The 14,881-nt window shown below is 39.1% G+C and overlaps 1 protein-coding gene across 1 annotated transcript in view; it reads left to right on the forward strand.

Annotated features, from left to right (window-relative positions):
* Window positions 1-14,626, forward strand: part of LOC124790100 (DIS3-like exonuclease 2) — a 227,914-nt gene extending 213,288 nt beyond the window's left edge. Inside the window, exon 15 of the mRNA XM_047257666.1 lies at window positions 14,057-14,626. Within this exon, the coding sequence (XP_047113622.1) occupies window positions 14,057-14,290 (234 nt within the window). The 3' untranslated portion in view covers window positions 14,291-14,626. The remainder of the gene's footprint in view (window positions 1-14,056) is intronic.
* The last annotated feature ends 255 nt before the right edge of the window (window positions 14,627-14,881 follow it).

A 14,881-nucleotide genomic window follows, 5' to 3' on the forward strand; every position in this document is an offset into this window, starting at 1 on the left:
TTCATATGTAGGTGGTTCTTATGCCCACAGAGATTATTTCCAGACAGTGAGAGATTTACATACCAAGTTTGGTTGAAATTGGTCCATTGGTTTAAGAGTTGTGGTACATACCTATAAAGATACATATATACATACATAGATTTTTATAGTATGTTTGGATTTAGTAGATAATATCAGAAGCTCCATAAGTCTGTTAATAGGCAGTACAAGAGAGTATCACTGTCAGAAGACTTTAGTCATTTCCAAATGTAACATATTGCGCACACAAAGGAGAGGGAAACTACCAGTGTAAAAATGCTCTTATCAGAGCACAAAAAAGGTGAATATGCTTCTGCTTAAAAGACTTACTGGAAAGTGGGATACTAGCTCAAAAATATACGCACTCTTGGTAACATGCAACTGACCTCACTGTCTCACCCTCTCATAACTGTAACTCATTCATTCCCCCTAGTCCATCCCTGTAAGTTGCTCATACCCATCCACTGCCACTTGCCCATTCTCATTCACTCATTCAGCTGAACTCAATGTCATTGTCTCTTTGTGTACTTCTAAGTCTGACTGTCTCCTGTCTTAACGCCTAGTCTCCTTCATACTATCTTTCTGCTACTGTCTCCTGTCATTCTCTCTCTCTCTCTCTCTCTCTCTCTCTCTCTCTCTCTCTCTCTCTCTCTCTCTCTCTCTCTCAGTATTTATTACTTCCATCTCATTCCCACTACCACTGTCTCTTTCTCTCGCAGCATAGAAAAGTGATAATATGACGACATGCAAAAAAAAATTTAGGAATATGTTTAAAGGTGATGATGAAGGTAGAATGAAGCAGATGGTACCCCACTTTTCAGTCAGTCTATTAAACAGGAGCATATCCACCTTTTTGTGCTCCAATAGGAGCATTTTTATCTGGCTCCCTTCTTTTCCCTGCAACAGCAGGGCGTGTCACTCAAATGAAAATAACTTTACGGATAAGTAAAATTTTGGTGGTTTACTTACATGAAATTAGGATAATGCAAAACTAATTTTACACCTCAGACTGGATTTTATGTGCACAAAAATTTTGCATGTACTTCAGTACCACAATGTGAGTTTCCCAGAACATTTTTGATGATACTTTGAATCCTTTTATCTCTGAAAGGATAAAGATATCAAGAAAATTTTCAAGGTTATTTGAGATCCCAAATGTAGGAATATCGTGAAAATTACAGCCATTTGCTGTGCCTAACCACCTTGGAATACACATTTTGGTTTTCTTACCCAAAACCAATGTTTTTGGTGTGGTTCTCAGTTTTTGATAATGGGGAGATAGCACTTTTAGCTAAATGCCAAGACAATATGCAGCACTTTGCTGTGGTTAGATATCTGCTCCAGATGGCAGAAATATGGCGAAAAACACATTTTATGGGTTTTCTCAGGAATCACCCGTGAACTAAATGGCGCCTCCATAAGCCCCTTAAGACACGCTGTAGTTCACACCCAGCGCAAAAAGAGTCAACTGATTTACTCCATTTGTCTAAGCTGGAGGAAATGTGTAATATTCAAACTTCCACGCTGTACTGTAGGATAGTTACAGTAAGACAGTCCTTCTTTTGGGTACACAAATGGTCCCTACTTCAAAAGTTATCCAAAGCACTTGACCCTATCTTTCTATCACCAGTAGAACCTTAGGTATGAGCCACAGAAAAATCCTGTTTTTGTGCGTAGTGTTTTGGAACATGTAGATAGCACACGCTATTGCATGTGTACCAACTACTGTTCAACTACATCATTGATGTCAAATTACTGGAGACAATACCTACCATAATAAGTCTAGGAGTAACCATCCAGGCGACCTCAAGTGGAATGACCAAATAAGACAGAAAGCAGATGCTGGATCGAGATTCATAAGAAATATCTAAAGGAAAGGTAATTCGTCCAGGAAAAAAGTACTTAAAAACATTTGTTGAACCAATTTTAGTGTTGCCCTTCTCTCTGGTACCTATATCAGATAGAAATAATAGAAGAGATGGAGAAGATCCATTGAAGATCAGTGCCTTTTGTGCCAGGTCATTTGATCGATGCAAGAGGGTTGCAGGGATGCTGCATAAACTGTAGTGGCAGATGCCACAAGAGAGGCTGTCTGCATCACAGAGAGATTTACTATTGAAATTTTGAGAGAGCACTTTCCAGGAAGAGTTGGACATGATATTACTTTCTGCCACATACATCTTATGAAATGACTGCAATGAGAAAATTTGAGAAACTAGAGCTAATATAGAGCTTGCATGCCATTTGTGAATAGAAGAGGGGATCAGATAATGGTACTAGAAGTACCTACCACCGCACAGCGTCAAGTGGCTTGCTTGAGTATTGATGATATTTGTGTATTGATGATATTTGTGTATTCCGCCTGCTCATGAGACTGGGCATGTTGATGCATAGACATCGATAATTTAATGGAATGTATTTTTTTTAAACTCTTTCTATTACATCTGAGATCCTTTCAATGTTTGTAGCATTGTTTGTAATTTTCTCTTTTACAATATAGCTTAAACATGAATTTACCAACCTATTCTTTTCCACTGTAGTAAAGCATCTGTCATGAGTTTAAATGTTTGGCTTTTAGTTTCATTCCGTGTGACATCTTTTAATTTCTGTTCCAACTCCACTATCCTGTCTTTTGGTAGTAAAGTTCTGCAATTTCATTGTCCCGAAATAAAGAGTAATAGGAGCAATTATTATCTTTTTAGGCAAACTCGTGCAGCATGGCATGGTCACAGAAATAGCTTAGCATTTTCCATGTCGGAAAGCCATTTCGTGGTTCCTGACTCCCCTATTCCAAATATTCTTGTATCTACACCTACATACATACTCCACAATCCACTGTATGGTGCGTGGCACAGGGTACAACATACTGCTACTAGGAATTTCCTTACCTGTTCCACTCGCAAACAGAGCAAAAGGAAAAATCAACTGTCTATATGCCTCTGTATGAGCTCTAATTTCTCATATCTTACCTTCATGGTCCTTAGACGGAGTGTGTGTTCTCAGTAGTGTTCCTCGAAAAGAATGTTCCTTTCCCTCCTGGGATTCCCATTTACGTTTCTGAAGCATCTCCATAAAACTTGCCTGTTGTTTGAACGTACCAGTTACAATCAAGCAGCCTGCCTCTGAACTGCTTTGATGTCTTCCTTTCATCTGACCTGATGCAGATTCCAAACACTGGAGCAGTACTCAGGAATGGGTCACTCTATATGCCATCTCCTTATTAGATGAGCTACACTTTCCCAGAATTTCCCCCCCCCCCCCCCCCCCAAAAAAAAAAAAAAAAAAAAAAATCGAGCATTCACTATCCCAACTATGAGCCAGAAGCTTTGCAATATTATGCCTAGATATTTAACTGATGAAAAAAATGAAGTGTGAAGTGATCATATGGCATTTCAACCAACACATTACTATTGCTGTGTTTGAACGTCACAGGATTGTTTTTCCAAGTAAACAGTATTAACTTTTCTTAGGAAAAAAAAAACAAGCTGCCATTCACCACACCAACTAGACATTGTCTCTAAGTCATGTTGAATCCCCCTCAGTCACTCAAGGAGGACACCTTCCCGTACGCCACAGCTTCTTCAGCAAACAGCCATAAATACCTCTATGTTATGTGGCACTCCTGATGGTATCGATGTCTCTGATGACACTTGCTCTCGAGGGCAAGCCTTCAAGCCATTCACATATCTGGGAATGTATTCCATATGTTCAGACCTTCGTGAACAGTCTGCAACGGGACACCATGTCAGTTGTTTACTGGATGTCTAGGAATAGACAAAGCTTGTTGTTGTTGTGGTCTTCAGTCCTGAGACTGGTTTGATGCAGCTCTCCATGCTACTCTATCCTGTGCAAGCTTTTTCATCTCCCAGTACCTACTGCAACCTACATCCTTCTGAATCTGCTTAGTGTATTCATCTCTTGGTCTCCCTCTACGATTTTTACCCTCCACGCTGCCCTCCAATACTAAATTGGTGATCCCTTGATGCCTCAGAACATGTCCTACCAACTGATCCCTTCTTCTGGTCAAGTTGTGCCACAAACTTCTCTTCTCCCCAATCCTATTCAATACTTCCTCATTAGTTATGTGATCTACCCATCTTATCTTCAGCATTCTTCTGTAGCACCACATTTCGAAAGCTTCTATTCTCTTCTTGTCCAAACTATTTATCGTCCATGTTTCACTTCCATACATGGCTACACTCCATACGAATACTTTCAGAAATGACTTCCTGACACTTAAATCTATACTGGATGTTAACAAATTTCTCTTCTTCAGAAACGCTTTCCTTGCCATTGCCAGCCTACATTTTATATCCTCTCTACTTCGACCATCATCAGTTATTTTGCTCCCCAAATAGCAAAACTCCTTTACTACTTTAAGTGCCTCATTTCCTAATCTAATTCCCTCAGCATCACCCGACTTAATTAGACTACATTCCATTATCCTTGTTTTGCTTTTGTTGATGTTCATCTTATATCCCCCTTTCAAGACACTGTCCATTCCATTCAACTGCTCTTCCAAGTCCTTTGCTGTCTCTGACAGAATTACAATGTCATCGGCGAACCTCAAAGTTTTTATTTCTTCTCCATGAATTTTAATACCTACTCCGAATTTTTCTTTTGTCTCCTTTACTGCTTGCTCAATATACAGATTGAACAACATCGGGGAGAGGCTACAACCCTGTCTTACTCCCTTCCCAACCACTGCTTCCCTTTCATGTCCCTCGACTCTTATAACTGCCATCTGGTTTCTGTACAAATTGTAAATAGCCTTTCGCTCCCTGTATTTTACCCCTGCCACCTTTAGAATTTGAAAGAGAGTATTCCAGTCAACATTGTCAAAAGCTTTCTCTAAGTCTACAAATGCTAGAAACGTAGGTTTGCCTTTCCTTAATCTTTCTTCTAAGATAAGTCGTAAGGTCAGTATTGCCTCACGTGTTCCAGTGTTTCTACGGAATCCAAACTGATCTTCCCCGAGGTTGGCTTCTACTAGTTTTTCCATTCGTCTGTAAAGAATTCGTGTTAGTATTTAGCAGCTGTGACTTATTAAGCTGATAGTTCGGTAATTTTCACATCTGTCAACACCTGCTTTCTTTGGGATTGGAATTATTATATTCTTCTTGAAGTCTGTGGGTATTTCGCCTGTTTCATACATCTTGCTCACCAGATGGTAGAGTTTTGTCAGGACTGGCTCTCCCACGGCCGTCAGTAGTTCCAATGGAATATTGTCTACTCGGGGGGCCTTGTTTCGATTCAGGTCTTTCAGTGCTCTGTCAAACTCTTCACGCAGTATCATATCTCCCATTTCATCTTCATCTACATCCTCTTCCATTTCCATAATATTGTCCTCAAGTACATCGCCCTTGTATAGACCCTCTATATACTCCTTCCACCTTTCTGCTTTCCCTTCTTTGCTTAGAACTGGGTTTCCATCTGAGGTCTTGATATTCATACAAGTCGTTCTCTTATCTCCAAAGGTCTCTTTAATTTTCCTGTAGGCGGTATCTATCTTACCCCTAGTGAGATAAGCCTCTACATCCTTACATTTGTCCTCTAGCCATCCCTGCTTAGCCATTTTGCACTTCCTGTCGATCTCATTTTTGAGACGTTTGTATTCCTTTTTGCCTGTTTCACTTACTGCATTTTTATATTTTCTCCTTTCATCAATTAAATTCAATATTTCTTCTGTTACCCAAGGATTTCTACTAGCCCTCGTCTTTTTACCTACTTGATCCTCTGCTGCCTTCACTACTTCATCCCTCAAAGCTACCCATTCTTCTTCTACTGTATTTATTTCCCCCATTCCTGTCAATTGCTCCCTTATGCTCTCCCTGAATCTCTGTACAACCTCTGGTTCTTTTAGTTTATCCAGGTCCCATCTCCTTAAATTCCCACCTTTTTGCAGTTTCTTCAGTTTTAATCTACAGGTCATAACCAATAGATTGTGGTCAGAGTCCACATCTGCCCCTGGAAATGTCTTACAATTTAAAACCTGGTTCCTAAATCTCTGTCTTACCATTATATAATCTATCTGATACCTTTTAGTATCGCCAGGGTTCTTCCATGTATACAACCTTCTTTCATGATTCTTAAACCAAGTGTTAGTTATGATTATGTTGTGCTCTGTGCAAAATTCGACCAGGCGGCTTCCTCTTTCATTTCTGTCCCCCAATCCATATTCACCTACTATGTTTCCTTCTCTCCCTTTTCCTACACTCGAATTCCAGTCACCCATGACTATTAAATTTTCGTCTCCCTTCACAATCTGAATAATTTCTTTTATTTCATCATACATTTCTTCAATTTCTTCGTCATCTGCAGAGCTAGTTGGCATATAAACTTGTACTACTGTAGTAGGCGTGGGCTTCGTATCTATCTTGGCCACAATAATGCGTTCACTATGCTGTTTGTAGTAGCTTACCCGCATTCCTATTTTCCTATTCATTATTAAACCTACTCCTGCATTACCCCTATTTGATTTTGTGTTTATAACCCTGTAGTCACCTGACCAGAAGTCTTGTTCCTCCTGCCACCGAACTTCACTAATTCCCACTATATCTAACTTCAACCTATCCATTTCCCTTTTTAAATTTTCTAACCTACCTGCCCGATTAAGGGATCTGACATTCCACGCTCCGATCCGTAGAATGCCAGTTTTCTTTCTCCTGATAACGACATCCTCTTGAGTAGTCCCCGCCCGGAGATCCGAATGGGGGACTATTTTACCTCCGGAATATTTTACCCAAGAGGACGCCATCATCATGTAATCATACAGTAAAGCTGCATGCCCTCGGGAAGAATTACGGCTGTAGTTTCCCCTTGCTTTCAGCCGTTCGCAGTACCAGCACAGCAAGGCCGTTTTGGTTATTGTTACAAGGCCAGATCAGTCAATCATCCAGACTGTTGCCCTTGCAACTACTGAAAAGGCTGCTGCCCCTCTTCAGGAACCACACGTTTGTCTGGCCTCTCAACAGATACCCCTCCGTTGTGGTTGCACCTACGGTACGGCTATCTGTATCGCTGAGGCACGCAAGCCTCCCCACCAACGGCAAGGTCCATGGTTCATGGGGGGGGCTTTTTACAATGTTGTCTGGAATACTCTCAAATTCTAAAGGTGGCAGGGGCAAAATACAGGGTGTGGAAGGCTATTTACAATTTATACAGAAATCAGATGACAGTTATAAGAGTCGAGGATTATGAAAGGGAAGCAGTGGTTGACAAGCGAGTGAGACACGGTTGTACCCTATCCCCACTGTTATTCAATCTGTATATTGAGCAAGCTGTAAAGGGAACAAAAAGAAAAATTTGGAGCGAGAATTACAGTCCAGGGAGAAGAAATAAAACTTTGAGGTTTGCCGATGACATTGTAATTCTGTCAGAGACAGCAAAGGACTTGTAAGAGCAATTGAACGGAATGGACAGTATGTTGAAAGAAGGATATAAGATGAACATAAACAAAAGCAAAATGAGGATAATGGAATGTAGTTGAATTAAATCAGGTGATGCTGAGGGAATCAGATTAGGAAAAGAAACACTTAAAACAGTAAATGAATTTTGCTACTTGGAAAGCAAAAATAACTGACGATGGTCGAAGTAGGGAGGATATAAAATGTAGACTGGCAGTGAGAAGAAAAGTGTTCTTGAAGAAGAGAAATTTGATAACATCAAGTATAGAGTTAAATGTCAGGAAGTCGTTTCAGAAAGTATTCGTATGGGCTGTAGCCATGTATAGAAGTGAAACAGGGATGGTAAACAGTTGAGACAAGAAGAGAATAGAAGCTTTTGAAACACGGTGCTACAGAGGAATGCTGAAGATTTGGTGGGTAAATCACGTAACTAATGAGGAGGTACTGAACAGAATAGGTTGTGGTACAACCTGACTAAAGAAGGGGTCAGTTGATAGAACACATTCTGAGGCATCAATTGATCACCAGTTTCATACTGGAGGAAAGCTTGGAAGGTAAAAACTGAAGAGGGAGACCAGTAGATGAATACAGTAAACCGATTCAGGAGGATGTAGGTTGCAGTAGTTACACAGAAATGAAGAGGCTTGCACAGGATAGAGTAGCATAGAGAGCTGTATCAAACCAGTCTTAGGACTGAAGACCACGACAACAACAGAAATATGGAATCTGGTTGTTGCCCTCAATCCATGGTTTATAGGATATCATCTCAGAAAAGGGCAAGCTGAGTTTCACACGAGTGATGCTTTCTAAATCTGTGCTGATTTGTGGACAAAAACATTTCTTTCTCAAGGAAATTTATTTTATTCATACTCAGAATGTTCTCAAGTACTTTGCAGCAAACTGAGGTTAAGGATATTGGTCTGTTATTATGGGGTCCGTTGTACCTTTCTTATGCACAAGATTCACTTTCACTTTTTTCCAGTTGCTTGGGACTGGGCCGTAGGTGACACATTCATGATAAATAGAACCTAATTAAGGGGCACATGCTGCAGAGCACTCTGTATAAAATCAAATTGGGGTTTCATCTGGACCAGGCAACTGATTTGTTTTAGACCCTCTCAACTGCTTCTCTGCACCACATGTGCCAGTTTCTATGTCCTCCATGTGGGAGTCTGTGTGACAGTCAGATGGTATCTTTGTATGATCCTCCTGCATGAATGATGTCTTAAATATAAAATTTAAAACTTCAGCTTTCCTTTTGCCGTCTTCTATTGCCATTTCAAACTGGTCAATGGGTGATTGGGTACCAGCCTTTGATCTGCTCAGGACTTTACGTTAACCAGATTTTCCTTGGTTTCTGATGAAGATCTTTTCCTAAGGTATGATGGTGGAAATTGTTGTATGCTTTGTGAGTTGATCTTCCTATGGATGCACAAATTTTTACTAACTTCTGTGCATCAACATTTGCGCATTGTTTTTTGTAACTTAAATACTCTCTTATCCTTCTTGATGGATTTATTAATTTTAGTAACTTGTTGCTATGATATAATTATCACTAATCCCTGTTCTATACTGACACTGTTGTTGTGGTTAGGCCTGTTTGTAGCTACAAGGCCTGAAATATTTCTATTTCATGTAGGCTGTTGAACTAGTTGTTCAAGACAGTTTCTGGAAAACATGTTCAAAAGTACTTCACGAACCCTTCTCTCCATATCACGTGCAGTGAGTCCATAGATATCTGTCCATACTCAGTAGATTAATGGCTTCTCCAACTAGTACTGCATGATCTTGGTATTTCCACACTACTGATAGTGGACTTCCCTCGAATGATTGTACAAGTGTTGCAGGTAAGTCAGGTGGGCGGTGAAACATCCATTAACTAACTTGAGTTCACCTAATCCTGCTACTTGTGTCAGGATAATCAGTTTTGATATCAATAGACACAATATTTTTTTGACAGAATTGAACACTCTCCCTCCTATGGAATTGGGTCTGTCTTCTTGATATACTTTCCATGCGTCACTAAATATTTTGAAGCTTTCTACTTTGGGTTTCAGCCAGCTCTTGGCTGCGAGAATAATTTTAGTCTGACAACTTTGCTAAAGGGCAGTAGGTTCAGGTGCTATATTACAAATACTTCGTCATTTTACTGTTAAAATTTTGACACTCAAAGGTATGTCCACTTTGTAAGAGATCTGATTTCACACTCTAAATCAACAGACGAGCATTCATGAGGGGCCCTCAAACTACAACCTAGACTAAAAAAAACTCACATGTGCTACCTGAGTAGCTGCTTCCTCTTTGCAGTCTACCCCTGATCTATTGAGGATAGCCCTACAATTCCTTACGCCAAAGCACAGTCTATAAATCATAGGCAAGACCATCACAAAATTGACAGAAGCTTTGGTTGAGACCCACCCAATCAGTGTGACCCACCAAAACAGCTCCAAACCAAAGGTCCCCAGTCAATTCCAGAAACAATGCTGCAAGTTGTGTGCTCTGCTTGCACCCCTCACGCAAGGCCAACAGTCTAAACCACTTGTGCTAGCTGCCCAAACGAACAAGAGGATGGCCTCAGAGCTCAAGTGACAGACATCATTGATGTCAACGTGAGCCACAACTTCCAGAAGATCGCACCCTGCACGCTTGATAGCTACAGGCAGGGCCTCCTCCGCATATTGGATGGAGCTCATCAGCTGACATACTGAGTTCTCATTGGCTTTCTTTCCAGCCCAGAATGCTATTTCTGTAATGGTCTCCATAACGTACCTTACGTTGGACCTCCCAATTCTTAGTAAACCCATCCACCCCACCATGTGCCTGCTTGGATCCTGCTGAAGGAGCAGCCTGTCCACTCACAGAGTGAATTAGCATGACCACAAGACCAGCCTCCACATTGACTTCACACCCCAAGTGACACAAATGTGTTAGAATCCGCAAGTCAGCCTGTGGTGAGCACAGATCCCAATGATGGGTACACTGCAAGTTGCCTTGGCAGCAGAGCGCGTGGGCAAAATAAGCAACACCTGACATGTCCTATGTGATGCCCCAGATGCTCTACAGCACTACACCCAGAGGCAGCAACCATGCATAGCCAAAAATATCTTCAGGTGAACTGCAGCCAGCACGTTCTGTGTCTGCACCTAGCACGCACATGCACTATGTATTTCCTGCCAGGGGTAAGTTCAGCCAAAAATTTTTCGAAGCACATAAGTGTTCCAAAAGATTAGATTAAATACAGTTGTCAGTGGTATCTTTATTGCTGTTAGAAATAGTTTATCTTGTAGTGACACTGAAGTAGATAGTTCCTGTAAGTAAGTATGATTAAAGGTTGTACATGACAAACAGAATAAATTATTAATTAGTTCTTTCACTGACCTCCTGACTGTCATGATACAACTGCTGAACAGTTCACAGCAAACTTGACTCTTATCAAAAATAGGTACCCCACTCTCACAGTTATAGTTGGTGGTAACTTCAATCTGCTCTTAATTTGTTGGCGAAAATACGTATTCGAAGCTGATGGTAAGTATGAAAAATCGTCAGAAATTGTACTAAATGCTTTCTCCAAAAATTATTTTGAACAGTTAGTACAGGAGCCCACATGAAGTGTAAATGATTGCAAAAACATATTTTACCTCTTAGCAATAAATAATTCTGAGCAAATAGGGAGCATCATGATGGATACAGGGATTAGTGACCACAAGATCTTTGTAGTGAGACCAAACACCACAATATCTAAATCAACTAAAAGTAAGTGCAAAATATATCTGTTTAAAAAAGCAAACAAAAATTCATCTGACTGCTTCCTAAGAGATAACCCCCATTTATTCCCAACTAACTATGTAAGTGTAGATGAGATGTGGCTTCAATTCAAAGAAATAGTATTTGAGGAAGTTGAAAGATATATAACAAATAAATTAATAAAATATGGTGCTAATCCCCCATGGCACATAAAAACAGGTCAAAACAGTTACTGAAGCTCGAAACTTAGTGTGTACTTCAGTGCAAGGTGCTTTTAATAGCTTCCATAATGAAACTGTTTGTCAAAATCTATAAGAGAATCCAAAGAGATTCAGTCATGTGTAGAGCACACCAGAAGCAAGAAACAATCAATACCTTCACTGCGCAATACCAGTGGTAATATTGCTGATGACAGTGCCATTAAAGCAAAGTTTTTGAATTCAATTTTCCAAAATTCCTTCACCGAAGAAGATGAAGTAAATATCCAGAATTCAAATCAACAACAACTGCCAACATGATTAACTTAGAAGTAGTATTCTCAGTGTAGGAAGCAGCTTAGGGTAGTTAATAAAACTAAGGCTTCCAGTTCAATTAGCACACCAGTAAGATTTATTTCAGAATATGCTGATACAAAAGCCCTATACTTAGCGAAATTACAGACAAATATTACTGATTTGATTTGTAGTAGGATTTTAGAACATTATTAATTACCTCAAAGGTGACAAATGGTCTATTGACACACAGTCAGCATGGATTCAGAGAATATCATTCTTGTGAAACACAACTAGCTCTTTATTCACACAAAATAGTGAGTGCTGTCGACAGGGGATCTCAAATTGAATCCATATTTCTAGGTTTCCAGAAGACTTTCGACAAAGTTCCTTACGAGACTTCTAATCAGATTGTGTGCCTATGAAGTAACACTTCAGTTGTGTGAGTAGCCCTGTGATTTCCTCTCGGAAAGATCACTGTACATAGTAATCGATGGAAAATCATTGAGTAATACTGAATTGATATTCAGCATTCCCCAAGGAGGAATGTAATTCCAGATAAATGAAGCAAAATGAAATCGGCTACCAAATCAATCAAGCAGAAACACTCGTAACTACAACATAAGCAACATAAAACAATGTAAATACACACACCCAATACAATGAAAACAGTACACTATTTCATGTAGTATTACTGTTTTACAACCAGAAAGAGTAAGAGCAAGAGATTTTAACAGACTATTTGTCTGATGCAGTGGAACAGGCAACACTCTTTATGGATCACTTTATGGGGAACAAATATGAAAAGGATGTTCAAACCACTCCTTCTCTACAGACAGTACGTAGGGCCACAGTCTGTTACCTTCCGAACTTAATTCATTACCATTGCAACAGGCGCTGAATGACTGCTAAATGACAATATTGAGTTACATTTGAATGCCCTGCTAGAATGTTATCAGGAGTTGAACAGATTGTAATGACACTAGGCACTGAGACACAGAAGCATTCGGGCCTGGGGTGAATCTGCTTTGAGCACAGCTCTTATAACTTCAGCACTGTTTCTTTTTGCTTGTGTCCAATTTTATTGCCTTTAATTGTATGACAGAAGTAGCTTGAGTGTTTTATTTGAAACTGAAACGCAAAAATGTGGGAGTCAAGGAATGTGACCTCATAACTGTAATGCCTGTTAAAGGCTATTCTTCCCACATAGTTCGCAGTTGAAGTTATCAAGTATCACACACACATCAGTCACAGTACTCAGCAAGAAATTTGAATCTTTGTATATTAAGATTGTATCCAAATTTGTAATAAAAGGGCTTTAGGTTTCAAAAACAATGAATAACATACCTGTTATAGCATGTGATCAGGAATTAATCTGTAAAGGGCTGGGAAAATCTGGAAGATAATAAAATAGAGGGAGTTAGTAAAAAAGGGATAAAATGTTTTTAAGAAGCATAGTTCTGTTATGTAATGTCTCTAAGAAGTTTCAACTCTGTTACGAAAAAATTTTAGCACTTAATAAATTATTGAAATAGTATATCACAGTTTTGCATCAGTATACTGTATTCTTAAAAATGATTTTTTTTATGTATTAATGCATGTTTTTTTTAAGTCAGCAAGAAGTAGAAATGTAACATTTGAACAATATTGGCAAGACAAGTTTCATTGAAGACACTATCATGGCCGTTAGCTGCAAGTGTGAACAAACAAGAACTTAGACTGCCCAAGAGGAGAGGAGCAGTTGGGGGAATAAGCCCAGCCTTCCTCTCACAGGACTGCCACCCTACATCAGAGTTCTGTACATTTGCAGAACCGGAACTGACACATGGTCATAGGGATTGCTGATCCTTTCTGGCATCATTGACATCACATTCATACCTCGTGACAGACCAGGGCTAGTGTCTTCACATTTTTCAAAGTTGAAAAGAAAACAATAAGCAGTGTAAAACACACAGCAAAATGAAGTACACAAAGCATTTAGTGGCACAGTTGTTTGTTTGAGTTTGCCAATGGTAGCTCAGGTCCAATCTCTGTAGGTCTCTTACACAGCCATAATTCAAAACACTCATCACCTAAAACCATCATGTTATGCTGTCCATATAATAATGTACGTGAAAACTGTGGCTGATTTATCACAGAGAGTAAAACCTAATTGTAGACTGGCAAGTAGATTCTTTCAGAAGTGAGTGTTTGTTATAAAGAACAGCTCTCAATCTTCTGTAACATGTTTGCCAGTGACTGCAAGCCCTGACTGTGTAGTAGGTATATTTTAAATTAGTTCTCTCTCATACTAACATCACTCCTTTGACCTACTGTCCAATAACATATGTGGATTATAATTTAAAAATTTGTTTGTATTTTTTAATCTGTTTATGACAGATATTTTTGTTTTTGCAGAAACTGGATGCAGATGTTGAATTTGAATCCCAGAAGGATTTCTCATTCTTGAAAATAGCGTGGAAGTCATCAAAGAATTTGAATAACATATTCTGCCAAGTAATTGAGATATTCAGCTTAGTTCGTGTGAGACTGACAGCTGCAGAAGAGCAGACTAAAATTCTGGCTGAGCTGATAGATCCTCAGAATGCTAATACCAATAATGTCAGCAATATTGATGGATGCTTGACATGACAGTATTCAAAGTGACTCACTTTATTTTGTGTTTGTTGTGAGTTTTCTAGACTCCAGTTGGTAACAAAATGTTTATGACAGTAACTGAATGTATTATGTAGAAAAAGAAAGATTTTCCGTGGTAGCAGGTATAGACGAAAATGACACTAAACAGAAAGTGCTGATGAAAGAAGTACTGTAGCTTGTCTCTTGAGTTACACTTTATTTTTGGTTCATGTCTTTATGATATAGAAAAGATAATGCCTACTTTGTGCTGTCACATGTTTAGAAGATAAAATGTGCAAATCAGATATTTTTTTCAGTGTTTTCTGTCTGTCATTTGACATTTGATTTTTATAATGGATATAGAAATATTTTATGAAATCTAACGTTGCATTACATAAATAATATGTATAACATCATCACACTGTTTGGAACTGCTGTAGTTATGCTGAATATATTGATCTTAGTTATGCTGAATATATTGATCTTTTAACAGTCAGTAATCATCTTATGCACCTCTTCAATTTGTTTCAGATATGACTAGAAAACTGAATTTTGTTTCAAGTTAAGGTTTTAGGTGGTTGGTCTACTGTAAGGATGGAAATTTCT

This window comes from Schistocerca piceifrons, chromosome 3, assembly GCF_021461385.2.
Source record: "Schistocerca piceifrons isolate TAMUIC-IGC-003096 chromosome 3, iqSchPice1.1, whole genome shotgun sequence".
Lineage (NCBI taxonomy): Eukaryota > Metazoa > Arthropoda > Insecta > Orthoptera > Acrididae > Schistocerca > Schistocerca piceifrons.